The sequence below is a fragment of the Pipistrellus hanaki genome (assembly GCF_964339955.1).
Source record: "Pipistrellus hanaki genome assembly, chromosome: 5".
In the NCBI taxonomy this organism is placed as follows: Eukaryota; Metazoa; Chordata; class Mammalia; order Chiroptera; family Vespertilionidae; genus Pipistrellus; species Pipistrellus hanaki.
In genome coordinates this window covers 70,240,978-70,268,505 of record NC_140507.1, presented here as the reverse complement: position 1 = coordinate 70,268,505, position 27,528 = coordinate 70,240,978, and the positions used below count along the sequence as shown (strand labels likewise).

At 56.4% G+C, this 27,528-nt stretch overlaps 2 protein-coding genes across 6 annotated transcripts in view; both read right to left on the bottom strand.

Annotated features, from left to right (window-relative positions):
- Positions 1 to 5: 5 nt before the first annotated feature.
- Positions 6 to 6,386, bottom strand: WDR18 (WD repeat domain 18). Its single transcript, XM_084883763.1, has 10 exons — positions 6,153 to 6,386; positions 4,782 to 4,892; positions 3,288 to 3,421; positions 2,889 to 3,030; positions 2,237 to 2,380; positions 1,984 to 2,048; positions 1,762 to 1,886; positions 1,450 to 1,616; positions 508 to 576; positions 6 to 355 (listed from the first exon to the last, which is right to left on the bottom strand). Exons 1-10 carry the CDS (start codon positions 6,360 to 6,362, stop codon positions 224 to 226), a joined length of 1,299 nt encoding a protein of 432 aa, XP_084739889.1. The 5' UTR covers positions 6,363 to 6,386; the 3' UTR covers positions 6 to 223.
- A 4,104-nt stretch (positions 6,387 to 10,490) lies between these two features.
- The window catches only part of ARID3A (AT-rich interaction domain 3A), a 38,833-nt gene continuing 21,795 nt past the window's right edge, over positions 10,491 to 27,528 (bottom strand). For all 5 annotated transcript variants that reach the window (XM_084886402.1, XM_084886401.1, XM_084886400.1 and 2 more), the window contains exons 4-9: positions 25,126 to 25,198; positions 20,954 to 21,137; positions 20,396 to 20,643; positions 17,138 to 17,434; positions 16,023 to 16,121; positions 10,491 to 14,258 (exon numbers count right to left, since the gene is read on the bottom strand). In XM_084886402.1, coding sequence (XP_084742528.1) covers positions 14,080 to 14,258; positions 16,023 to 16,121; positions 17,138 to 17,434; positions 20,396 to 20,643; positions 20,954 to 21,137; positions 25,126 to 25,198 — 1,080 coding nt within the window. In that variant the 3' untranslated portion in view covers positions 10,491 to 14,079. The remainder of the gene's footprint in view (positions 14,259 to 16,022; positions 16,122 to 17,137; positions 17,435 to 20,395; positions 20,644 to 20,953; positions 21,138 to 25,125; positions 25,199 to 27,528) is intronic.

Below are 27,528 nucleotides of genomic sequence, written 5' to 3'. Positions count from 1 at the left end.
GGGCGGACTTTTAGATCTTTTGTTAAAAACAAAATAGCACCAACTGGACACAACAGACACGAGTGGATCAACACAGACAAATGACCCCTCATGCAAACAACAATCGGAACACGGAACCGGGGAGGGGAGAGCTTGTGACAGTGCTGCTGGTCCGGGGCTTGGCCCGGTGGCCCCAGGACGGTGGCCGTCGGCCTGCCCATGGGAAGGAGTCGGGTCCTGGCGCTCATTTCGTGGGCCGGGTGATGATGCGGGTGGAGAAGTCAAACAGGTCTCGGTTGATCTTGCGCAGGTTCTGCACCTCGTCTTCCAACTCCGTGATCCGGATCCGCAGCTGGTCCTGACCGCCCAGCACGTTCTGGGGAGGAGCAGCGTTGAGGGGTGGGGGCGCTCAGGGCGGAGGGCCCTCTGCCGTTTTGGGGTGGGGTAGGGGAGAATCCCCTCCACAATGAACAGTCCCGCTCCACCACCCCCCGCTCCAGCCTCACCCTCCTCCCTGGCCCTACCCACCTTTTCCATCGTGCTGCACATTACCATGTGCAGCTGCTCTGCTCGCTCCAGGTAGCTGGGCTCCGATCCCTGCAAAAGAGGGGCTGCCTTAGTGGCCTCCGGGCTCACCACACTCACACCACCCAAAAGGTGAGGGAGGTGCCATCCTGATGCCTCTCACAGATGGACAGGTTCCAAGTGCCGCTCGCTGAGTGTGATGTCTGCGGGAGCTCCACCTCTGACCCACAGCCAGCAGGAAGCAACGTGATCAGCCTCCTGAGATCTGCTGCCTGTTGCAGGACTGCCCAGGGGACGGGGACCCTCAAGGCCACACCAGGGGTGTGGGGTTAGAGCCAGGCTTTGGGGGATACGCAGAAACCAGGGCCAAGGCTCCAGAAAAGGGCCAGCTAGCATGTGGGCAGAACCTGCCACCCACCGACACGCATGGACATGGCCGCAGCGGAGAGCCCGACCCTTCCAGCTCCATGCAGCCTGGACATGCTGCCCCGGCTGGCACACGGGCACTCGGTCCTGCCATCCATCACGTCTGAGCGAGGGGCCTGGACACCCCTGTGGGGCTCACGATGCCAGGGCACGGGAACAGCGGACAGAGGTGATCTCTGGCGGGAGTTCCTGGTGGCACCAGGGGAGTGAGCGTGCCTCCAGTCAGTGCTGGCTCCTGGCTGGAGAAGGCACTGAATACAGCGTCTTTGGTCAGGCTTGTTTGCTTATTCGAGAATGTGCCCTGGTATGCGGTCTGCTTGTTGTGTGGAAGGTGCTTTCTGAGGGCAGGTGCTGGCCACCAGCCTAGGCTCAGCGATGCATTCAGAGGGGTCTCCCCCTGAGGGCATATGTGGAGGGCCCTCACAGGGATCCCGGCCAGGAAACCCTACCCGCAGGGAGCACAGAGCCATGCTGCAGGGGCTGAGCCAGGGCAGGGACCTGCTGCAGAGAGAACAGTACCTGCTGGTGGAGGCCCAGGCGCAGAGTCAGGCCCCCACGGCGCTGCTCATCCCCGTGCTCGGCGCCCAGCAGGTGCCGGTTGAAGTGTGGCAGGGGCAGGCTGGGCCTGAAGTCGGAGCTCAGCATGCTGACCGGCGCCAGCATGACGAAGGCGTTGGTCACGGGGCCTGTGGAAGGGCAGGTGGCCCATTAGGAGCTACCTCGGCCAGGCCTGGGCCATGGCTCCACACCCTCCATTCCTCAAACCTGCCCACCTGACAAACGGGCAAAGCCACACAACGTGCAGCCTGCTGTCTTCTGCCCCAGCCCCACCTTTGAGGGTCACTGTCCGGATGCACTGCTTGCTCTGGATGTCCCAGACACGCACGGTCTCGTCATGGGAGCCGGAGAGCAGCACGCTGCCATCAGTGGACACTGACAGGCAGGTCACCTGGTTCCTAGGGACACAGGTCTGAGGAGGGGTGGCCCAAAAGACCCCCAACCCCAGGAGCAAGAGAACAGGCCCCTCCCCAGCTATCAGTCTGGTCCCCACACCTGTGGCCTTTGAACACCTTCCCGCTGTCCTGCTCTGACTGGAAGCTCTTCTCTCTCTGTCCAGGCTGTGGAGGCCGAGGGGCCAGTGAGCAGAGGGCAGAGCTGTACCTCAGCCCTGGGGGCCCCGGGCACTGGGGTGATGGGCAGGGGAAGAGCCCAATGGGCTCAAAGACCTAGATGCAGGGGAGGATGGACCCCGGGTGTCCCACTGTCCCACAAGCCTCCACCCACAGCCCAGGCGCCCACCACTCACCCAGGTGCAGAGGTCCACCTGGAAGATGGAGCCCTCACTGCCACCGCAGAACATGTGATGCTCAGCGAGGTCCATGGTCACAGCCATAATGCCCACGTCAAAGAGCACAGAGAGCAGCAGCTCGCCTGAGGAGATCTCCCACAGCTGGGCAGGCGGGATAGGGGATGGGGGCTCCACAGACACTGGGGTCCCAATAGCGCAGGGAGCCGAGCAGCCTGCCTGGGAGACCCTGCTGCCACAGAACCTCAGGCGGGAGCTGTCCCTCCGGGATCCCAGCACTGGGGCACTTCCTAAGACACAGCTGAGTTCTCATGCCCAGGACCCCCTGTCACTCCCTTTTAGCTGCTGTCAGGCCTGGATTCTGCCTTCTACCACCACCACCACCACCAAGGACAAAGACCTGAAGGTTGGACATTCTCAAATCCCCAAGTTCTCAGGGAGCCAGCAGGGGCAGGTGGCCAAACGAGAATTTCAGAACCAATACAGGCCTAGACTGCCGTCCCATGGATGTCCGTGAGGTGGGAAGCACTGGGGGATTAACAGCTGAATCGAGCTACCTGCTTGGGGGGAGCAGGAGATTCACTGACTCACATCAGCCACCCCATCCCAGCTCACAGATCCACTGCGGGGGGGGGGGGGGGAGAAATCGTACCTTCACCGTCTGGTCCAGCGAGGCTGTGGCCACCCGGGCCAAGGGCCCCCCAAAGCCGCAGTGCATGTCTGTGATGGGGAGGGCGTGGTGGGACCAAACATGCCGGGGGGCTGGGGTCCTGGAGGAGTCCACCTGCAGCACGCTGCCGGAGAAGAGGATTCGGGGGAGGGCTGCACCCTGATGCCTCCACCCACCTCCACACGCCACTGAGCCCATCCCGCTGGCAGAAAATTCTCCAAACAGTCCTGGACAAACCAACCACACTGTCCTCACAACTGCAGGCCCAGACCCAATTCCTTCTTGCCCCGGACCGTGGCATGGCCTTCCGCAGGGCAGGCTCCTGCCCTCTGGGATGGAAGCCATGGACTGGGCGCGGGCCCGAGTGGGTCAGGGCGCTACCTGCACAGGCTCCACACCAGCACCAGGCAGTCCTTGCCGCCCGAGAGGAAGTGGCTGCTGTCCCCTGTGAACCGCAGGCAGGAGATGTCCTGGTAGTGGCGGCTCAGGATGACCAGGAGGTTCCCTGTGGAGACCTGGGGAAGGCGGGCACACGCAGGTCAGGGCAGGACACAGGGTGAGTGCCTGGTCCCACAGCTGGCAGGCTCCTGAGGTGCACTGCAGGGCGAGTCTGCCAGGGGCAGGGAGAAGGGAGGAGTGACTACAGCCTCCAGAAAAGGAACGGGTGGGAGTGACCACACTGGTGACCCAGGACCACGTGTGTGGCTCCTCACGGTGACTGTCACAGCAGACGTCACAGCCTTCCAGGCCAGCCGTGAGGGGCTTCAGGAGGGGTGGGGAGCACCTCCTGCTGTGAAACCTGGGGGAGGGGAAACCCAAACCAGCAATAAGCTGAGCAGATCAGCCTACGGGAGAGGGAGGCACCTGGCAGCAGGGACAGGTGAGCCCATCACACACCTGGGAAGGGCTACGGCGTGGGGGAGGGAACACAGATGATGTCATGGGTTAAACTGTGTCCCCCAAATAAATATGTTCACGTCCTAACTCCTGGAATCTGTGTCCTTACTTAAGCGTAGGGGCTTTGCAGGCGTAATCAGTTCAGGTGAGATCACAGCAGAGTAGGATGGCCCCAAATCTAAAACAGGTCTCCTTACAAGAAGGAAACTTTGTCAGACACACACTTGTTCACCCTGCCCCCCTCCAGCCCTAACACACACACTCAAAGAGCAAGAGGGAGAGGTCAGCAGTGGCAGCTGTGGGAGCAGCTGTGAAAGCCCTCAGCCTGGGCTCCTGCCTGTTGGCCGTGTAGGGCGCCCCCACGTGGTCGTAGCTCACACTGGTTAGGAAATCGGAGTTAGGGCCAGACAGCAACCCCAGTGGCCTGGACCTCCTAAGATGTCCCCATCAGGCCACAAGCCACTGGTTTCTATCACATCCCCGGCACCAGGCAAAGATATCTACCATGATGGACAGGCAATCTGTGAGGAGCCTCTCCCTGCCTCCAGTCCTCTCCCTGTGCATGAGTAACTGCTTCCTGTTTCAGAGCAGGACTAAGGTTTAAAAGTCCCAGGATGAGATAACGAAGCTTCTCCCATCTGCCAGTGAACTCAGATGTCTCCAAACGGCCCCTGGACGAACCAATCACACCGTCCTCACAACAGCCCACCTGACCTGCAGGCCCCAGACCCAGTTCCTTCCTGCCCCGGGACTGTGGCATGGCCTTCTGCAGGGCAGGCTCTATTTTGCAGGTCAAGGTCAAGGTCAGGCAAGTCAGAGGTGGTTATACCCACCTTCTGACCGCAAATCCTACACTGTCTGCACAGGAGGTGAGGCAGATCTCCTATCTCAAACAACCAAGTGTTGGTGACAACGCTGGTGGTGGTCTAACGCCACAGTCCATAGGCTAAGCCCCATGACCCTGGCTCTGACACTCACCTCCCATAGGTATATGCTTTCTGCAATCCCTGCCAACATGTAGAGACCATTGGGCGATGTGGTCAGACAGTTAACAGGCCCGGGGCACATAATCTTCTGCTGGAGCTGGTCCTAGAGGAACAGAAGCAGCCTGTGAGCTTCATGGAGAACTTGGCAGCCATGGGGCAGTGAGGAGAGTGAGTGGGAGGTGCCCAGGCGGCTGGTAAATCCAAGAAAACCGGAAGAATGGGGATAGAGATGGTTTGAGCAAGTTCAGTAACGAAGCGTCCACTCCAGCCCAGGCTTTGCATGCTGGAGGTGGAGAATGGCAAATCCTTGGATAAGAGCAAGGTGATGCTCATGTCCGTCCGGCCAGCGTAGCTCTGTGGATGAGCGTAGACCTATGAACCAGGAGGTCACGGTTCGATTCCCCATCACGGCACATGCCTGGGTTGTGATCTCAATCCCTAGTGTGGGGCCTAAAGGAGGCAGCCAATCAATGATTCTCTCTCATTACTTATGTCTCTCCTCTCCCTTCCTCTCTAATATAAAAAATAAATAAATAGCCGAAACCCGTTTGGCTCAGCGGTTGAGCGTCGGTCCACGGACTGAAAGGTCCCAGGTTCGATTCCGGTCAAGGGCATGTACGTTGGTTGCGGGCACATCCCCGGTAAAGGGTGTGCAAGAGGCAGCTGGTCGATGTTTCTCTCTCATTGACGTTTCTATTGTAGCTCTCTCTCTCTCCCCCTTCCTCTCTGTGAAAAATCAATAAAATATATTTAAAAATAAATAAATAAATATATGTATATATATTAAAATGGGTGGCCCTAGCCGGTTTGGCTCAGTGGATAGAGTATCAGCCTGCAGATCAAAGGTCCTGGGTTACATTCTGGTTGCAGGCTCCTCCCAGGCCCAGGCCTTGGTCGAGCTAATGCAGGAGGCAACCAATCGATGTTTCTCGCACATTGATGTTTCTCTTTCTCTCCCTAAAAGTCAATGAAAAAAATATCCTCCGGTGAGGATTAACAACAAAATTGCGTGGAGCAAACCTATGTTTCTCTCTCTCTTTAATCAACTTTTAAAAATACTGCAGAGTCAGTAGATAGATCCTAGCTTAAAAGCCAACCACAAAATTTCCCTCCCCTTTCCGCACAGCTCTCTTTAGGGGCCCACGACCTCCCCATTCCTTCCTGCCCGCAGGTGCCAGGCCAGCAGCCTCAGGCCCGCCCGGGGCACGCCACCTCCTCCGACCAGAAGCCCCCGGCCCGCGCACGCGCAGAGCGCCTGACCGAGCCTTCCTCCCGGCGCGGGGCGTGGGCAGCCCCGGGGACCCCGGGCTGAGGCGGCCCGCGCGCCCCCAGCGGAGCCCGAGCCCTGGCGCGCGCGGCGCACCTTCCGTTGCACCTCCCAGGCGCTGATGTAGTTCTTGCCCAGCTGCGCCGCCAGCAGGTACTCGCCATTGAGCAGCGTCAGACCCCGGGGCCCCGCCTGGCCGCCGCGGTACGTGAGCAGGTTAGCGCCCGAGTGGAGCTCCCACACGACGCAGCTCCACAGCTGGGCGGACGAGTCTGTACACACGGCTACCTCAATGGGCGCCGCCATCTTTCCCTCCCTCCGCCCCGGAAGTGCGTCACACCAGCAAGGAGTGGGCGACTTCGAGCGGCGCCGGCGTAGCCCCGCCTCCAGCGGCTGGAGGGCGGGCTCCCCTGGGAACGGGCCCACCCCTCCCCCCGCACCCCTCCCCCCGCACCCCCTCCACCATCACACCGTCACACCGTCACACCGTCACACCGGATCCGCTGAGAATCGAGAGCGCAGCATCTGATGGAAGATCTTGGTAGGAGACTCTTGTGAAACTAGATGGAAGAGAAATCAAGGCCCAGGGTCTTCTGCGAGAAGTTAGTAGGTTCCGAGCTTGGAAGTCTGGCTTGTCTTCCACGCTTGGCGCTCTCGGATTCTCTTTATTTTTATTTTTAATAACCAAATAATAAAGTACCGACCTCACAGGCGTCAAGGGCAGACTCCGTCCCGACATAATATATTTGACGTCACTTAACACATTGTAATTAAGTGTGAACTCAGGGGTCCACCATCAGCCTACCCCCGGACCCTTCTTCTTGGGCAGAGGTCCACAACAGGCACATTTTTAGTTCATGAACTTGGTGCAGGCCAAACAAGCCGGAGCGCCTAACTTCAGGTCACAGCTGCTGTCCCGGCCACGTCTAAAAAAATGACTTTAAAATGTGGAATTAGTTGCTAATCTTTGGAAAGGGAGAAATCACTTAAAAATGGAAATCTCCAGCCCGGGGGACTTGGCTGTCTAAGGCAGTGTGTCCACAAGCAACACCCGGGGCGAGGCCCAATGCGGGGTGCCTACAACGATGCTGAGCTCGGCCCTCACGCCAATGGAAAGGGCGCCCAGGCTCCGCAGGCCCAGTTCCGGCCACCAGGGGGCAGGCGGGGACCGCGGGCCGGGAGGCGGAGTGCGGGCCGCTCCCAGCCCTGGGGCCACAGTGCGTAGCAGTTACTGGGCCAGGAGGACTTCCCAGAGGAAATAACAACTTGAAGAGAAAGGTGGGCAGAGACAGTGCCAAGGCCCGAGGGCCATACCCTAGAGGGGGCGCTGGGCCATCTAGGGCCTTGTGGGCAATGGGGAGCCTGCATTTAATTTTCCCCCCCGAGGCATGGGAAACTGAAGGACTTTTGTAGGTTGAGAACTCCATGTCTCAAACCCCAGCACTAGCTAAACGGGGAAACTGAGGCTGGGACCACCTAGTCCAAAGACGGACTGGAACTAGAACCAGCTGTTCCTGATTTCCACTACCATAACCAGGGGTGACCCTAGGTTTCACGAATGTTTTTAAAGTGTGACTAAGAGCCGAAACCAGTTTGGCTCAATGGATAGAGTGTCGGCCTGCGGACTGAAAGGTCCTGGGTTTGATTATGGTCAAGGGCATGTACCTTGGTTGTGGGCACATCCCCAGTAGGGGTGTGCAAGAGGCAGCTGGTCGATGATTCTCTCTCATCGATGTTTCTAACTCTCTTCCTCTCTGTAAAAAATCAATAAAATATATATATTTTTTAAGTTTTTTTTTTTTTAAAAGATACCTCTAATGATAAATTACCCTTCTCAAACACCAAAATAAAATACCTTTTCGTTCCCCCCCCCCCCCCCCCAAACCAAATCTTAGAATGCTGAAATCCAGCACTCTGCAGAATCAGGAGGTGGGCCAAGGTGACCCTTCTAAACAGCAGCTCAGGGCTTGAAATGGGCACTTCTGAGCCCTGGGGCAGTCACTGCACACCCCGGGGCCTATTCCCCACATGCAAAGTGGGGGTTCCTCAGAGCTAAAGGGCCTGTGTCCTCATCCAGGGAAGGCTGGCCTGGAAATTTCCAGATTCCTGGACATGGGTGGGCCCAGCTGGTATGGTTTGCAGAGGACCAACTGTGCCAATGGGGATAAGGGGCTGAGGGTGGATGCTCAGGCTGGAACACGTCCAGGCGCTGCCCCAGGGCAGGACTGCTGGATTGCAGTCCGGCCCCCTCACAGGCCTCTCCCTCCTCCCTTCCTCCCCTCCTCCCTTCCCTGGGGACCCAGTAGGCCAGGCTGCTGTCAGGTCAGAGGTCACCCCACCCCCAGCCCGGTTCCTGGAATGAGGACAGACCAGTTGTGTCAGAGCAGCAAGACAAAAGCCACACTTTGGGGGCCTGCAGACCACCCAGTCTCTAGACCTCCTTGGTGCCAGCCAGGCGCCACCTCCCAAATCCAAGCTGAGAGGCCCTCGGTGGTAGTTGGGCGGCGGCAGCAGCAAGTAGGCTTGGGGAAACTGAGGCACAGAAACTGCACAATCCCTCTGGCTCCAAGCCCCCGTTTGCAGCCACTGGCACACACTGCTGAACCGAACCAGACCCTGCCTTTCCGGGGCCCAGCCCCCTCTCACCCTGCCCACCCAGGGCGTGGGGGCCTTGAGCACCGGTGCACTAATGGTGTAAGGAATCGTGGATGAGTCCAGAAGCAATCATCCCTTCCACCGCCGCCCCCACCCCCTCCACCCAGGTCTGCCTCTCCCTCCGCTAATCAGGCCTCGTTTAGAGTTTCATCTCCTGGGAGCCTCTCTGCCTAACAAGCAGAGCAGGAGGCAGGAGGCGCCTCGGGGCGGGAGGTGGGGAGAGGTGGTGGAGTCTGACCCCTCCCTTCGTGCCGCAGGAGCTGTGTGACCTCAGGGCCCCAGTCCCTCTCTAGGCCTCTTCAGCGGAGGAATAGATGCTAGACTAGCCCATCCAGTTTGTGGAAAGGGCTTTAAAGAAAACAAACACAACACTTTTCCTTTATGTCCCTGGGGAGTGGGGGCTCAGAGGGGCGGGAGGGTTAACCTGTCTTCTCCAGGCTCCCAGGCCCGCGGAGAGAGAGATGCAGCCAGTCCATTTCTGGCATGGATGGGAACTGCTGGACGAAACGGGCCATAGGAGGCAACCAGCTGCCACAGGAGCGGTTGTTTTCCCAGACTCCTCACCAGGTGGGGGCTGGCCCAGGAGGAAGGGACGGGCCCAGGCCAGCCACAGCCGAGAACTAGTGGCGGGGGAGCCAGGTGGCAGGAGGCCGGGCCCGTCCACGGCCCGACCACGCTGACCTTGAACCCATCCTGTCGCCGGGGTGTGGGTGATGTGAGGGGCAGCCACCTGTGAGCTGCTGTCGGGTTTGGGTTTGGAGGCTGAGAACCAGGGTTGCCCTCCATCTGGGCTGAGCCCACGGTTTGCAACTGCCCCTCAACAGCCTGACCGCCCCTTGGTCTGGCTTCTTTGGAGCCAGACTGTCCTGAGAGACAAACGCTAAAATGTGAACCAAACCGCAGCAGGGCAGGCTGGGAAGAGGTAGGCCCAGGGTGGCTTCCTCAGAGAACCAAAATGAAGCCAGCGAGGAGGGGGCAGGGGGCAGGCCACGTGCCCTAGGCTAGGGGCTCGAGTCCGAGAAATCTGGAGTTAACACTGGGCATCAGAACCCAGGACAGCTGAAACCGGTTTGGCTGTGGATAGAGCGTCGGCCTGCAGACTGAAAGGTCCCAGGTTTGATTCCGGTCAAGGACATGTACCTTGGTTGCGGGCACATCCCCGGTAGGGAGTGTGCAAGAGGCAGCTGATCGATGATTTTCTCTCATTGATGTTTCTAACTCTATCCCTCTCTCTTCCTCTCTGTAAAAAGTCAATTAAAAAAAAAAAAAAAGCCGAAACCGGTTTGGCTCGGTGGTAGAGCGTCGGTCTGCGGACTGAAAGGTCCTGGGTTCGATTCCGGTCAAGGGCATGTACGTTGGTTGCGGGTACATCCCCGGTGCGGGATGTGCAGGAGGCGGCTGGTCGATGTTTCTGGCTCTCTATCTCTCTCCCTTCCTCTCTGTAAAAAATCAATAAAATATATTAAAAAAAAAAAAAAAAGAACCCAGGATAGCAGGAGGCCTATGCTAGGAGGCTGGAGGGACCAGCAGGCTGACACAGGGGAAGGGAGCCACCCTCAGACCTGGCTCAGCTAGTGCCTCCGTCTCTGACCTGCTGGTACGGGAGCCTGGTCACTCTCGGAGGGAGCTGTGCTGGGCTCTGGGGGAGGTGAGCAGCACCCCTGGCCCCACCCACCTGATGACAGGAGCACCCCCAGTCGTGACCACCACAGCCGTCCCCAGACACGGCCCCGTGTTCCCTGGGGGCACAGTCCCCACTGGAGGACCCGCACCAGCCCCTGTGCCTTCCGCTAACTGGACCCAGACGGTGCAGCGACGCCCAGGAACCGACCACCGAGACGTTTTCTGTTAAAAGTCAGAAGTGTTTTGTCTTGTTTTAATATCTCATCAGCTTTACAGGGTTACAATTGTCTTAAATATTTCTGGAATTTAAATACAATCTGCATAATAGTTATAAAATGTAAACTTTCAGTGTTCTTTTAAATTTCAAAATCACACCTCCCCCCCTTTTTTTTGGTCTTTTGCCCCCCTCCCCCCTAATACCTGAATGTTCTGTAGAACTGAAATCCTTACCAGCTGCCCCACCGGCCAGGTGGCTGACAGGCGAGGCCCGGCCAGAGGTAGAGTAGTTTTTAACTTTTAAAAAAGTTTTTTCCTTTAAACCTGAGTTCAGGCGTGGCCCCCACGCCATCGGACAACCCCCAGAGAAGCTGAAATTTCACATGTCAGGAATGAAAAGCTGAATTCATTCGTGTTTGCCAAGAAAAAAATGCACAAGCAAGCAAGAGAAACACGATAGAAGTGGGCAAAAGTCATAAAAGCAAAAAAAGTGACTGTACAAATGCACAACTATTAAAAACTAACTCTGCTGCCCGATGCCTCTGCCCGCCCCTTGCCTGACAGCTACAGTTTAGGGGTCACCAGGAAGGTTCCAGAAGCAGCCCGTAACGAACACCTCTAGAGCAGTTAGGTTAGCCCCGAGCCCCTCTTGACCCTGAGTTTGGGACTCCCTACCTGCTCTGTGCAGCTAAGCCCCACCTGTTCCGGAATGAACAGTGCACAAGCCAGCCGCTGACAGAGATGGCTGTCCCGTCCACACCCGGTTTGCATAAAGAGGTGCTGAGCTGCACCCCAGAACCCTCACCAACAGGAGGTTGCCCTGAGCTGGGATTGGCAGAGGGGACTCAAGACAGAGGCACAGCACTGCCCCAGCCTGGAGCTCCCCCTCATCTTTCCACCTCTCCCCCCCCAGCTGCCCACGGCTCCCCCACGGCCCTCCACCCTGGCCCCCTACAATCACCATGAACAGTAGGCATGCCCTGAGTTAGATCTGGGGGCTGTATCACCCACAAGACACGACGCCCAACACACGCAGACAGACAGACACACACACACACACTCATGTGACCAGAGACAGCACCCAGGCAGGCTCTCAGGTGGACACGCCCACTACGTAGGTGGTGGTGGGGGAACAGGTACTGGTACATGCTGAAACCCTGAGCCAGCCAAGGAGGGCAGGCCGAGAGGGGTTTTGGCATCAAGAGTCAGACCCGAGGTAGAAATAACCAGGCAGCAGACACCCCCATGTGGGCCCCACGTAGCTCCAGGGGGTCAGGTCAGGGGAAAGAGAGGAGGAGCATCCCGTATCACGGCTCTTGGGCAAAAAGACCCTCCTCCCACAGTGATTGTACTGCTGCATAAGGATCGGGGAGGAGAACCGTGCGTAAGGGGAGAGAGAGGAAACCCCACGTGCCTGCAGCCACCACTGCCTGGGAGGTGGAGGGTGTCCTCGACCCTGAGATATACCAGAGGAAGGGGCTCCCCCCAGACACCCCAGCCTGACCCCCGAGCACCCAGGCTGGGTGGGGGGAGCGGGACGCTCTCCCCTCCCGGGTCTCCAAGGCCACCGAGGGCCCTGGCCCGGGTCTCCCGCTCGGAACCCGGAGGCTGCCAGGTGGCATCGTTAGGCCGGGCCAGGCTCCCGGGGCCAATTAGCGTTTCCAGGCAAACCCAGTGACAGGAGAGCGCCGGGTGTGGGAGGCACAGCACCGCCTGGTCCCCAGGGACCTAGCAAGGCCGGGGGGGGGGGGGGGGGGGGGGAGCGGAGGTCCCCGAACCCCACCTGGTGTTTTGGACAGAGGGTGCTACCTCATGGTGAAGACCGTTACCCCGCCCAGCCCCCCACGGATGGCCACCTTCTAACCTGGGTAGGTGGTCACGCTGGGGGTGGGTGCAGCCTCCCCATGGGCCTCTGGTTCCTTTAGCGATAGCAGATGTGGCCTTGTTAGGGGCCAAGAGAGAAGGAAGGGACAACGTGGAGGAGATGGGAAGGGGTGGGGCGTTCAGGATGACGGCCTCAAAAACCTCAATCCGAGCTAAGCCTGGCTCGCCCCAGTCCCCAAGTATCCACGTGTCTCTGAAAGCAGCCCTTCCAAAGCGGTGGTGGCACAGTGCTGAGCACAGGTGCCTTCCAAAGCGGCCCCTTCAGCCCCGCCGGCGTGACTTCGTGGTTGAGCGTCGACCCACGACCCAGGAGGTTGGATTCCCGGTCAGGGCAAATGTCTGGCGGTGGGCTCAATCTCTAGCAGTGAGTGTGCAGGAGGCAGCCGACCGATGCTTCTCTCTCATGGATGTTTCTCTCTCCCCCCCCCTCTCCTTTCTCTGAAATCAATAAAAACATATTAAATAAACAAATAGAAAAGCAGCCCTTCCAAGTAAGAGAGTCCCCAGGCCATATTCATCCCTGAGACAGGAGCCTGAGGCTATGACAGCACATCCCTGCCTAGGCCTAGGCCCTGGCCCTGATCCAGCACTTTCTCTCCAGTTAAGACTTCCAGATCCCCGACAGGCAGCAGGCACGGCACAGCGAGAAAAAGCATCGAGCGGCTTGGTCTGCCATTCAGCATTCACATCCCCAGTCCCCCCTCGGCTTGCCCTGCACAGACCCCACCCCAGCCCGGCCCTCAGCACCTGAGTTCATCACCGTTTCTGGCTCCAGCCCAGGGATACAGTGTCCTGTGCGTGCGAGCTGCCTGCCGCGGCACAGGGAATGCACACAGAACCCAGTTCAGTCACGGGGAAAATGGAAAGGGTATTAATTACCTTTTTTGCTTTTTTTTTAAGTCCCGTTTCCCTGAATGAACACAAATATATAGAGATATATATCCTTTTCCTAAGGTTTGATTCCTCCCCCAAGAATAAAATAGAACATTTACAGAACAAAAACCCCCCAAACCTCTTAAAACCCTATAGAGCTTGAATATCGCTATTTCTTTAAAAAATAATAATAATAATAATAAGTTCCCAAAAGCAACAAGAAAAAAAATTCAACTGATCTTGGCTCAGGGGTTTCATTCAAAACAAGGAGCTGGGTATGATGAGTGGATGAGTGTGTGATGAACAGGAACAAAAGTTAAAACAACAAAAAAAAAAAACAGACAAAAATGAAAATACACAGTGCAGGGATGTATGAGGTAAACAGGATCTGGCCTTACATTGCAACTGGTCCAAAGCAGACACCAGACACCAGTCCAAATCGGCCGGCCAGAGCTGCAGGAAGCCCTGGGGAGTATCTGCCGCTCTCTTTCCTGATCTCCTTAGCTGTTCTTACAGTTTCTCTCTCTGAATGTCTGAAACCTGAGTAATTCAAGTGTTCCTTGGTTTTCCCCTGTTTTATTAAATTTTCTTTATATATATGTATATATTTTTTTCTTCTATTTTTGGTGTTAGCTGTGGCTCCTTTGTGGATTATTTCCCCTCCCCACCCGTATCTTCCACCACCCCGGCCCTGCGCGGCCCACCTTTCCCGCACCCTGCCCAGTCTGACCAGCTCCTGGGGTGGGGGGGCGGTGGGTGGGGGGTGGTGCAGTTAAGGCAATGAGTTATTTGAGGTAGAAGACGTCGGGGGTGCGGATAACCCCGCTGGCCCGGCCTGGCTGCCCACACTGCTGCTGCTGGTCCCGCCGTTTCCTCCCCGGCTGCTGCCACCACCGCCTTTGCTGGGAGCGGAGGCGGGTGTGGGGGCTGGCGGCTGAGCAAACAGCACTCCTAATGCAAGGACAGGAGGAGAGACGCGTCATGGAAGTTAACACATTAGGTGACCCCCAAGCAATGACCCCCTGCAAAGTCCACCCTTGGACCCACTAGGACACCCGCCACCTCATCTTAGTCTCTGCTTCCGGTGGGGGTCTTTGCCCAGCAACCCAGCTGTTTTGTGTCCCTAGCACCACCTGGTGGCCTAAGGAGCAACTGGCCTGACTACATTTCTTTTTACAAGAACTTGGAAACATCACTTGTACAGTTCACCCATGAACACAGGTGTTAGAGAGGCAGTCCCCTGGCACAGTTTAAAATCCAAATACAACTTTTAACTCCCCAGAACTTAACCACTAATAGCCTACTGTTGACTAGAAGCCTTACTAAGAACATAAACAGTGATGAACACATATATATTTTTTTCTTTATAAATTGATTTTAGACAGGAAGGGAGAGGGAGAGAGATAGAAACTTCAATAATAAGAGAATCATAGATCATCTGACTCCTGCACTCCCCCTACAGGGGACCGAGCCTGCAACTGGGACATGTGCTCTTGACTAGAATCTAACCCGAGACCCGTCTGTCTGCAGGCCAATGCTCTATCCACTGAGCCAAACCAGCTAGGGCTGAACACATATTTTGTATTATATGTCTTATATACTGAATTCTTATAATAAAGTGAGCTAGAGAAAAGAAAATGTTATTAAGAAAATCATCAGAGCCCTGGACCATTTTGCTCAGTGGATAGAGCATCAGCCTGGGTCCCAGGTTCAATTCCAGTCAAGGACATATGCTCAGGTTGTGAGCTCAATCCTAGTAGGGAGCATGCAGGAGGCAGCAGATCAATGATTCTTTCTCATCATTGATGTTTTGCTCTCTCTCTCCCCTCCTCTTTGAAATCAATTTAAAAAAAAAAAATATATATATATATATATATATATGATTTTCATATATATATGAAAATCATCAGGGCCTTGGCAGTGTACAAGGAACTTTGAAACATGTTGTGGTTTAGTGTTGACCCAGGAACCAACAGGCTGCTGGTTCGATTCCCTGTCAGGGCACATGCCTGGGGTTGCGGGCTTGATCCCCAGAAGGCAGCCAATCGATGATCCTCTCTCATGGATGTTTCTATCTCTCTATCCCTCTCCCTTCCTCTCTCTCTAAAAATAAAAAAATAAAAAACAAAACATTAAAAAGAAAGTCATCAAGAAAATACATTTCCTAGCCCTAGCTGATTTGGCTCGGTAGATAGAGCATTGGACTACAGACTGGAAGGTCCCAGGTTCAGTTCTGATCAAGGGCACAAGCTCGGGTTGTGGGCTCAATCCCCAATAGGGGGCATACAGGAGGCAGCCAATCAATGATACTCTCTCATCATTGATATTTCTCTCTCTCTCCCTCTCCCTTCCTCTCCGAACCCAATAAAAATATATTTTAAAAAAAGAAAGAAAATACATTTCCAGTATTTGTGGGGGGGGAAGCATTTTTAAGTGGACCCACGCAGCCCAAACCCTTGTTGTTCAAGGGTAACTGTATTTTTGAGCCCTTATGTGCTAAGCCTCATGCTAAGTGCTTATTATGTGCTTAGAACTGTGCCAAGTGCTTACTATGTGCTGAGCACTGCGCTAAGTATACCACATTGATTATATACTCAAGCCTGCAAGGGAAGGAAGAGCTTTGCTCACTCTAATGGCTGGGCTCCTGCAGGCCAAACCCAGCGATTACCCAGGACGCCTACATTAACCTGGGGGATGAAGTTGTCAAGGTGTTACCTGTATACATAATTCCGTTAATCTCCACTGACATGCTAATACTATTGCTGCCATTGGTACTGGTCAAGTTTGCAGCCGAGTCCGGGCGGCTCTCCGCGGCTGTGGGAAGAAGAAAAGCCACCGTTTGGAATCACAAACTCATCGGTGCGATGAGCCGTTTCACAGCTATCATCCCCACTTGACTTCAAAATTCACAAAGTGGCGGACTGTGTCTGCCACCAGCACACACAGAACATGATAAATACGGAATAAGAATGTATGTATATGACATTTGCTCTTATCATGACTGTAATTCTTAAGCGATGTTGCACACCCAAACCATGTCATTCTTCTTAACAGCCACGAAGTCTCGCAGGCGTGACTCACTCATTCCTCACCGATGGACACACACATCGCTTCCAGGCCTCACTGTTACAACATCATGTAAATGACTGCAGTGAACAAACCTGTCTATACAGGTACCCCCTGCTTTTTGAAAATTCACCATTAGACCGCTTGGAGAGGCTTCACAGGAATGCCCTGCTCTCAGACGGCGGAGACACCCACATTTCCTTGAGCACCTGCACTGGCTCTGCTATAGATACTAAGCAGATCACTGATCATGTTTTCTGTTTTTAAGCGATTGCCAAACTGTCCCCTATTGGCACTCCCACCAGCAGGACACATTCCTCACATCCTGAGCAACACTTGATATTATCAAACTCTGATGGGTGAAAAGCGGTGTCTCCTTGTTACAGATCCCCGTCTAGATGGAGCTGAAAGGCTTCTCTTCTCCATCCTTACAAGGGGAAATGTGTTTACTGATTTTAGAGAAAGCGAAGGGAGAGGGGGAGAGAGAAACATGGATGTGAGAGAGAAACATCAATCAATTGGACCAGAAATCGGACCTGTACCCTTTTGTTACACAGGACGACATTCTAACCTACTGAGCCACACCGGCCAGGGCTGAACATCTTTTTCATAGGAATCTACTAGTCACAAGTGCCCATTTTCCCCCTATTGATTTATTTGCCTTTTTTCTTATTGATTTACAGGCACTTTTTACATAGGTTGGCTCCGAGACCCTTCTTTTGTTACTCATGCAGAGAGCGAGTGGGTCTGGGTTGGGCTGGTACCTTGGCTGTTGATGCGAATGCTCATGGGCAGCTGGGCTGTCATGGCCAGGAAGTTCTGCTGGAGCGCTCGCTGCATGAGCCGCTGCTGCTCGTCTGCCACCAGGGCCATCTTCTTCTCCGGAGGCTCCCCCGACTCCAGCTTCTCCCGGAGCTGCTCCAGGGCGGCCGCCTGCGCGGCCACGGCCGCCTGGGCGGCGGCTGCTTGCACTGCCACTGCCTGGGCTGCCACCACGGGGTGGCCTGCCAGGGAGACTGGCAGGCGGCCGGGGACGGTGATGGGGATGGCTGAGTCCTCCTCTAGAAGGAGAGAAGGGGAGTTGGTGGCCTAAGGGGAAGTGAGGTGCTTGGCCCAGCCTTCCCCCCACACCAGAATGAGCGTTCTCTTGAAGACCTCCACAGATAGGGCGCCCACTCCCTCTCTGAGGGAAGTAATTTTTAAAATTTATTTATTTAATCCTCACCCAAGGACATGCTTAGAGAGAGAAAAGGAGAAACATCGATGTGAGGATAAACCGGCAACCCATGTATGTACCCTGAACAGGATTGAACTGCCATCCTTTTTCCCCTCATTGATCCCTTTCACTCTGCCCCCACCCCTTCCAGGCCTTCACCACACTATTGTCTGTGTCCATGGGTTATGCATATATATGCATATAAATTATTTGGTTAATCCCTCCACCCCCCACCTTTCCACTTAATCCACCGCCATCTTGGAATCGAACTGCCACCTTTTGGCGTACAGGACCTTGCTCTAACCAACTGAGCCACCGGTGGCCTGGGCAGTAACTAGGTTTCTGAATAGACACAAGTGGTATAAACCCTTTGTAAAGCAGATGATCATACTGGTAATACTGGTGATAACACTACTACTTATGTACTAGTGTTATAATAGTATTTAGTATCAGTACTACATAGATTCTATAATAGCATATAACATCCCAATATATAAAAAGCCAGGGGCCATCACAACCAAAACAAACCAGATGGACGACCCAACACAGGCTGTATGGGGTGACCAGGCTAGCAGGGGAGGCATTTGGGGGCGACCAGGCCGGCAAGGGGGGAGCAGTTGGGGGTGACCAGGCTGGCAGGGGAGCAGTTAGGGGCGACCAGGTTGGCAGAGGGGGGCAGTTAGGGGTGATCAGGCAGGCAGGCAGGTGAGCAGTTAGGAGCCAGCGGTCTGGGATTGTGAGAGTGATGTCCCACAAGGGGTTCCAGATTAAAGAGGGTGCAAACTGGGATGAGGGTACCTCACACTGTGCACAAATTTCATGCACCGGGCCTCTAGTATTATATAATACTAGTCATAACAAAAAGGCTCCAAACATGTCTAAAGCACTTCCATCTCAAACAGGAACCAACTCAAAGGGCCATTTCTACAACTTCAAATCTACTCTTATCTCCAGATGAGAAACTAAGGCTAAAGATTCATAACTTTCCCAAGGCCACAGAGCTGGAAAAAGGCTGAGCTTAGATTCAAATTCTACTCCTACCCACTCTCCTCTTCTGTGGTTAAAACAAATGTTCCCGTCTTTCCCATCCACCAGGATCACTAGGACCTGCTGTCTCTTTTCCCCCAACTCACTCTGCTGCCTGTTGTTTCCAGGTTCTCTCATGACTCCCCTTTTATTTTTTAAAGGCTTTTTATTTTTAAAAAATATAAACCGGTTTGCCTCAGTGGATAGAGCATCGGTCTGCGGACTGAAAGGTCCTGGGTTCAATTCCAGTCAAGGGCATGTACCTTGGTTGCGGGCGCATCCCCAGTAGGGGATGTGCAAGAGGCAGCTGATCAATGTTTCTCTCATCATCAATGTTTCTAACTCTCTATCTCTCTCGCTTCGTCTCTGTAAAAAAAATCAATAAAAAGATACATATATATATATATATATATATATATAATACATTTTATTTAAAAATCAATAAAAAATATATTTTTAAAAATATATTTTATTGATTTTATACAGAGAGGAAGGGAAAGAGATAGAGAGTTAGAAACATCGATGAGAGATAAATACTGATCAGCTGCCTTCTGCATGCCCCCTACTGGGGATCAAGCCTGCAACAAGGTACATGCCCTCAATGGGAATCGAACCTGGGACCTTTCAGTTTGGCTCTATCCACTGAGCCAAACTGGTCAGGGCATGACTCCCCTTTTATCTTATCTGCTATCATCTCCCCCAGCTCCGGCATGAGACCTGGCCCACATGGATGCTTAATAACCTTTAGCAGAGAGCTGAAACCCCGAGCCAGGAGGGTAAACCAAGACCACGGAAGACTGGCGGACTCATGTTCGCAGGACCTAACACCTCAGGGCCTGTGGGGATTGCCTCAGATCCTGGGCCACGCCAGGAAGTAGGGAGTCACAGCCCGTGTGGAGGAGGAAAAACAGGAACCCAGACATGCAAACTGGCCAGCACGAGTCCACACCGCCACATGTGCTATCTGTGCTCTGCATTAGGAAGGATTCGAGGCTCAGGGGAAGAGAAGACTGTGATCGTCTGGTGATGTCTGCCATGGGTGTGGACTAGGAATGGGGGCTGTTTGTCAGGCACCTGCAAACCTGGGCCTGCTGCAGACCTACGTGGGAATTGTCTCCACGTTACTCATAAGGAAATCAGGCTCAGAAAGGAACACCGAGCCACGCAGGGGCACCTACCAATAGCTTCAGGGACGCTAAAGGGTCAATCTGATAGACCCATACTATACTCTCAATGATGTTTGCCGGGGCAGAGTGTTGAGGAAGATTCTAAAGCACAAAGGGAGAAGAATACAGCGATGAACTAGTAATGTCTGTCATGGGGAAGGTACGGAAAAACACGATGGTGATGGACAGTGTCGGCCACAGGCAGAAGGCTGGGCCAAGGCCACAAGAAATGATCGGAAACGCATGCTCCATTAACCACTGCCTCGTGTGGACGGGGAAAACGGAGATTCATTAGGAATGTCAGGGTGGGAAACTGGTGCTTGACTTGTATTGTCTGCCTTGGCATAAAATTGAAGAAGAAAAAACAAAAACCTGATTAGTGGTGCCTGCCATGGGCTCAGGATTAGTAATGTCTGCTTGCTGTGGGCATGGGATTTGGGAAGTGTTCGTTGTTTAGTCATGTCTGCCAGGAGCACAGCATTGCCAGATTTGCCACCCTCTCCCGCGACAAGGTTGGAGTTTATCAACCTGTTTGCCCAGAGAGGGGAAAGGTGCCAGCGCCACGAGGCCATCGACCTGGACTGGGAAGTCCCCAGGCCCGTGCGGGCCCTTACCTTTCTTGATCTTGGGGGCCGGGGCGATGGAGCTGCCGTTGGTGCTGGTGGCCAGGCCCAGGGAGGACACGGGCAGCTTGGGCGAGGAGAGCATGCTGTGGGCACCCCCTGGTGAGTAGGCGAAGAGGGAGCCCCCGAAGCTCTGGCGCCGGCCCTCCCGCCGGTTGCTGTCGATGGCCGCCTGGAGCTCGTTGGGGTTGCTGAGGCCCCGTTTCTCACACTCGTAGGGGTACAGGTACTTCATGTACCTGGGGGGCGGGGAGAGTGGACAAGGGGGCGCCTGGCACACCTCCCCGCGGTGGCACCCCGTCCCCGCCCTCCGTCACGCATCGCTGCCAGGGAGTCCCTCGACGAGGCTGAGCCCGGCAGGCGTGTTGCTCATGCTGTTCCCGGTCTCAATGCTTGTCCCCATGACTGCCTCCCACTCATCCTTTAACCTCGGAGCCAGAAACTTCCTGAGAGCCCCACCCACGGCTCCCAGGATGCAGACTCCTCACCGGCCCGGTGCCCCCGGGGCCCCTCCGGCCCCAGGCCCTTCGCGCTCGCTCGCACACTCACTGGGTCCGCAGCGTGAAGGCGGCGCTGGTGATGGACGTAGGCAGGTTGAGGCCCTTGGTGATCTCGCGCCACAGCTTCTTGTTGATGACCTCCACCAGGCCGCCCTTCTCCGTCACCAGCACGTACAGCATGAACAGGTCGAGCACCTGCTTGGCCATGATGGGGATCCGATTCACAGGCGTCCCTGCGGGGGAGGAGGAGTGTGAGGGAGGGGTCGCTGTAGCAGGGCCAGGGCCCCCCATGCAGTCTGTGGCCAACACACAGTTGCAGAGCAGGGTCTCCCTGCTGTGTGGACATCAGGGGGGTCACTGTGGGATGCTGAGCAGCGTCCTTGTGCCCACCCACTCGATGCCAGCAGCACCCGCAGTAATGACAACCACAGGGCTCCCTGACATGGCCCCGGGTGAGACCCATACCCCGCTCCAGGCCATACTAAGGTAACAGCTCTGCCTCAGTTTCCTTTTCTTTTTAAAGATTTGTTTTTATTGATTTAGGGCACGCGAGCCACGGTTTACCGCTCTGTTGACTAATGAGTTTGCCGACCACTGTGTAAGGTATTAATTACCCTTACCCAGAAGTTTTGACTTCAGGTTAAAGACATGAATACATTATTAAAATGTTGTTGTTGTTTTTTAAGTGTTTTTCCCTAAGGCAGTGGTCAGCAAGCGCATTCGTCAACAGAGCGGCAAATCGCGGCTTGCGAGCTGCATGTGGCTCGAGAGCCGCAGTTTGCCCACCACTGATTTAGGGAGAGGGAGACAGAAGCTTCGATGAGAGCAAGACGTTGATTGGCTGCCTCCTGCCCGCCCCCTACCAGGAATCGAGCCTGTAACCTGGGGCATGTGCCCTGACTGGGAATCGAACCAGCAACCTTTCAGTACATGGGATGATCCTCATTGACCAGGGCCTGCCTCCGGCTCTATCAGTGATCTGGCTCATTGCTCAACTCAACGGTGGCGGGGAGGAGAGGAGTGTGGAGAGGGAGATGCTGGGGGACCATCTGGGGAGGAGCATGAGAAATGCAGCCTTTGTTGTTCCTGCTCCCATCACCAGCCGAACAGCTGCCCAAACAACTGCCCGAGCGCCCAGGCCTGCTGCTCGGCGGCTGCAGTGTGGTGTGAGGGCTGTGTCGGAGCGGGAGCCTGGTTAACCCACGCAGAGCTGTGGTTCCCACGGGGGGGCAATTCGAGAACGAGTTATTAACAGTGAATTTTGCATTTCTCATGGTGTTAGGGGCCTCTATACAGTATATAAACATATATTGTGACATATTTATGCATTTTGGTTCTCTATCATATGTTTTGAAACTTTATGTGCTGTATTTTCATATTGATATTATTATTTTTTAAAACAATTTAGTGATTTCTTCCTAGGTACTTCAACTGTTGTTTTATTTTTCTCTTTCATGGATGCCTGTTCTTTGGAAGCTTGTTTAGACCAAGCTTTTGAGGCTTCCTCCACGTGAACAGGAGCTCACTTTTTATATAATAACAATTATATGTTGGGGGGGGGAGATCAGGATGTTAGAGATGCTTAGGTGGGGGCATGGCCACAAAAAGGTTGGGAACCACTGACAGAGAGGGGGGCAGTGGGCAGCCCAGGGAGGGGAAGGCTTGTCTAGGGAGGAAGGGCAATGAGCTGGCTCCATGAGGGGCAGACTGCCCCCTGCAGATAGGCCTGCTCCCTCTCCTGCCCACCTGACCTTCTATATCCTCTTCCCCAGAAGCTCCCAGCCTCAGAGCCCTCAGATCTCTGTTTGACCAAGGGTAGAGAAGGCCCCTGCAAACCTCTCCCTGGCAGTGGGCCCTGGTACACCGTCTATGCAGCCCCTCACCCTGCCAGCTCACACGGACCCTCAGTGCCCAGCCTGGCAGGTAGCACGCGTTCCATAAACAGTGAAGGCTGACAAGCTACATCTCAGCGACAGGGTCATGGCTGCCCCCCACCCCCTTGGAGATGAGCAAAGGGGGCTGCGGAACGTGACCGGACGGAGGAAGGTCCGCGTGAGGGGCCAGCGTGCCTGGCCCAGGGGCCTGGGCGACGCCCTCCACCTCTGGACATTCCAGAACCACCCCCGCCACCGCGTGGCTGCTTTCTGGCCCTTCCCACGTTGCCAAATCCCCAATGAACTGAGAACCACCTGGAGCGGGGACAGGAAAATGGACCTCGGGCCTTCCCCCATCCCATCCCCCAATGTCATTTTCAGCCCATGGGGGAGAGAGAAAAAGCAACACCAGTGTCAGCACAGGGGGCCGGCCGGGGGTGTGGTCCCAGCGCCATCCTGCCCGGACTCAGACTCAGGCTCTGCCCGGTGGGGGAGGGGGCGGGAATTAAGGAATCAGATCCTCCGGGCTCTGCGGCGCAGGCAGTGGGGCCTGGACGGATGTTTATAGAAGGAGGGGGCTGGGAGAGCACAGAGCGGCATTGATGGTGGGCGGGAGGGCTGGGGAGATAAGAAAGGGTGGGGAGGTCGTCAGGGAAACAGCAGGAGGGCGGGGTGAGGCTTTTACTGTGTGACCCTCTGTCTGGAGACCGGCGTCCTGGGTGGAGGGGGTCTGACGGATCCTCTCCCCCAAAGGCCCCCAAAGGCAGAGGAGGAGGGTCCGAGAAGGTGGCAGGGAAGGGCGGGCCTCGGAGCTGGGTTTTGAGAACGGCGTAGGAGTTTGCCGCCACCCACCCTCCGGGAGCACCTGTCCAGGTGAAGAAGGCAGGACTAGACACCCCTCACAGCCTGGTTGGCAAGGGGCTGGACTGATGTCTCTGGGCCCCCCTCCCCGCCTCACTCACACCCAGGGCAGCTCAGTGCTCTCTAAGCACCTCAGAGACACAGGTAACTGGTCCTGGGTAAATGGTAGGCTCCAGGCCTGGACACTGAGCCCCATGGCAGGGGGCAGGAGGGAGGGCGTGGGCAAGTGTGGACAGGCCGATAGAGAGGGGGATCTCTCTGGCCACACAGGGGACAGCAGCCCAGGCGGGGGCTGGGCTGGACGATAACAGGATAACATGAGAGGGGCCCCGACCCCGGGGCTGGTCTACATTCTTCCATCCAGCACAGGAGGGGTTAACCAGAGGCTGCAGCCCCCTCCCCTTTCCTCTCCTTCCCTTCGGGGCCTGACCAGGCCTGTGTTTATAGAAGCTACTGGTGAGGGGGGTGGGCAGAGGCCCAGGACAAAGCAGCAGGGGCCAGGCCCCTACAATGGCCTGAGTGGACCCCACAGCCCCGCCGGCCCCACCCCTTCCTGCCCCTGTGGCCCCAAGGCCATGTGCCCTCTCTGGGCCTCAGTTTCCTTCTCTGAACCCTGGGGGCTGTCCAGGCCGGAGGAATGAGCCCCGCCCTGCAGCGGCCATTCCTAAAACAGGCCGGGTGCCCCTCCCGTTGGCAGCTCCACGCTGAGGGCGAGGCCCGTGGGCAGGGAGCCTCTGGGGACCCCCTAGCTGCCCCTTGTCCAATCTGAACCTAGTCACCCCACATGCCTCTGATATCCTCCACTGCCTGAGCCTCAGTTTCCCCACTCACTCACTCACCCAGACCAGCCCCAGCTCCTCATGTCACCGTTCTCACGGCCCAGGCATTTCCTGGTGGGGCCTGGTTGGTGTCCATCTCACCCCAGACTGCAGTGGCCAGGGAAACTGCTGGCACTCAGTAAATGCAGCGTGGGGCATTGCAAACAGCAGGGACTATTGGTGGCCCATCTTACAGACGGGAACCAAGGCCCCTAGGAGCAGGGGAGGGGCTGTGGCACCAGAGGGCACTCTAAGCCACGGGAGCTTGGAGCTGCGTGGGGAGCTTCCGTTCTGTTGCTCCAGTGCCCACTTGCCCACCTGTGGATCCAACCCCGCCCTCCGAACAGAGGCCAGCCCCGCCCCCCGCCCCCCTGCCAGTGTGGGGGATCCTGGGAGCCAGGACCCCGTCGTATCCTCTGTCTCAGCAGCAAGGGAAAAAGCTGAGCCACCCTTCCCCAGCAAGGACGGACCCCTCTGACCCTCAGAGCTGTGCCTCCCCCTCAGGCCACACATGGCACAGCCACGTCCCCCCTCAGACACCGCCTGCATGCCTCCAGCCAGGAAACTCAGGGCCGCTCTGACTCACCAGCCCCCCGAGGCGGCGGCTGGCAGGGCCCCCCTTCCCCGTGGTGCCCAGTTCCCACCACTTCCCAGCGGGCAGGCCTCACCTCGCTTCTGCATGAAGCTGAACAAGTCGTCCAGGAACTCCTTCCGCTTGGGGTCCCCGTCCAGTTCGTAGAGCTGTGAGGGCGAGGAGGGGAACAGTCACCTGGTGCAGAGCTCGGCACAGGCACCCTGTCTCCGTCACCAGGAGCCCTCGGAGGGGCTGCCGACCGGGATGGGCCCTGGGGGCCCCAGCACCGCCTGGGCTTCAAGCGTCTCCGAGGCCCCACAAGCAGTGGCCTGCCCCCCACGTCCAGATGAGGACAGAGCCATTGACGAGCCTCCCAGGGCGGTTTAAAACAACAGGTTTATCCTCCTGCAGTTCTGGGCTGGAAGCCTGCGATCCAGGTGTGCCAGGCCACGCTCCCTCCTGAGGCTCCCGGGAGGGTCCCTCCTGCCCCTCCGAGCTCCTGGCAGCTCCAGAGGTCCCTGGGCTTGTGGCTGCATCGCCCCAGGCTCTGCCTTCGCTGTCACCTGGCTCTCCTCCGCGTCCAAATTCCGCTCTTCCTACAGGACACCCGGCACTGGACTTAGGGCAGGGCCACCTCATCTCACCCCAATGTTTGACAAATGACATTTGCAAAAACCCTACTTCCAAATAAGGTCCCGTTCACATCATTAAAAAAAAAAATCATTTTAGAGAAAGAGGGGGAAATGGGGGGGGGGGAACCATCAATTTATTGTTCCACTGATTTATGCATTTATTGGGTCAATTCTCATTTGTAGCCCAACCAGAGACTGAACCTGCAACCTAGGCGTATCAGAACGGTGCTCCAACCAACCAAGCGACCCGGCCAGGGCTTAAACACATCATTTTGGGGGACACAGTTCACACCTGACAAATAGCCCAGCTGGTTGCCATGGTGAGGAGTTCCAACCCTGCACAGAGGCAGGGGACGCTGCAGCCCTGGGCTGTGAGGCCTCTGGGTCCAGACTCGGTCCCGGGCACCGGCTGCCTGGGCTTGCCAGTCACCGCGGGAGGGGACAGGGCCCCCTTTTGGGTTTGGGAGGCAGGGGGTCCTCCACCCCATTGACCATCACCTCCCAGGTGCTGGGGAGAAAGCCAGTAGAGATCACTCCAGAGTGAGGAGGAACAGGGAAGATTCAGCTCTGGGGGATACAGCACTGTGGCTGCTGGACACTGAGGGATCGGGACCCTGAAACCGCCTGGTAACCCAGCTCGGCTGGAATCATCCATCATTAGGGCCCAGAATGCCCCAGTACCCAGTCCCTCCGACAGGGAGATCTGGGGGCCCAGGGAGGTGGGCTTGTCAGGGCCAGCCATTCCTCAGCCACGCTGCCCCTCTCTGGGCCTCAGTTTCCCCATCTCTGTAAGGGAGACAAAATGGGGCCTCCAAGGCAAGGACTGGGGGAGGCAGGAGCCCAGCCCTGGGTGGTCGAGGCCTTTGTCTCCATCCTGCCCGGCCATGCGGGCCGGCCACATTCCTGTGCTGATTTATGGCGTCCAGGGAGGCCCACACTCCCCCCTGCCTGAAGGGCGTGGGCCCAGCAGGTGGACCTTCCATTGGCGTGCTCACGCCAGGCCTTGTCTGTCCACTCCCAGCCCACGTGACACGGCTGTGTCCCCGCCCCCACCCTCCTCCGCCCCGGCCGGGGGGTGAACTCACACATGGTTCCCGGCCTGCCTGCCCTGTGGGAGATCAGGGACAGGGTCTGTTTTGTTGCCAGAACCTAGAAGGTAGCCGAGTGCACAGCAGTGGTGTAAGAAGTGCCAGTAAAGTGAACTCTGCTTTCCCAGCTGCAAGGCGGGCCTAGTGAGGCAGAGAGGGGGCCAGGTGCCCCCCAGATCCGTGGGAGGGACCTTATTTTGAAACAGGACCTTTGCAGACGTCATTAGCGAAGTTGAGGCCACACGGGAGTCGGTGGCCCTAACCCAATGACAGGATCCTTCCTGAGAAGAGGTGGGACACAGACAGGAGGAGAAGCCACGTGGGGACAGAGGCGGACACTAAGCTGTGTGGCCACAAGTCCAGGGACCTGGGAGCCCCCAGAAGCCGGAAGCAGCGGGAAGGGTCCTCCCCAGCACCCGCAGGAAGCTCGGCCGGGGACACCTGGGTTTCAGACTTCAGGCTCCAGGAGGACAAACGACTGTGCTGAGCTGCTCAGTGTGAGGCCTTTGGTCACGGCTGGAAACCCGTTCAGGGCAGCCTGTTCTCCTCTGAGATCCTGACGCGGGGGAGCATGGCTAGACCCCTTCCCCAGGCCCAGCCCTCCTCAGCCCTCAGCGCACCTCCTGCCTCAGCCTCCGTCCTCAGAGGACACCGCGCAGTAAACACAGCAGTGTGGCCCTCAGCACCGGCGCCGTAACGGCCCTCACAGTCCCGGTGGGAAACTGAGGCCCGGGGTGGAGGCCAGCTGCTCCATGACCCCTGGCAGAGGCGGCTGGC

Coding starts and splice junctions, on each gene's coding strand:
- WDR18 (XM_084883763.1), bottom strand. CDS start 6,362: ATGGCGGCGCCCATTGAGGTAGCCGTGTGTACAGACTCGTCCGCCCAG. Junction 3,031..3,287: donor CTGGTGTGGAGCCTGTGCAG/GTAGCGCCCTGA, acceptor CTTCTCCGGCAG/CGTGCTGCAGGTGGACTCCT. Junction 2,049..2,236: donor AGGTGGACCTCTGCACCTGG/GTGAGTGGTGGG, acceptor CGGCCTCCACAG/CCTGGACAGAGAGAGAAGAG.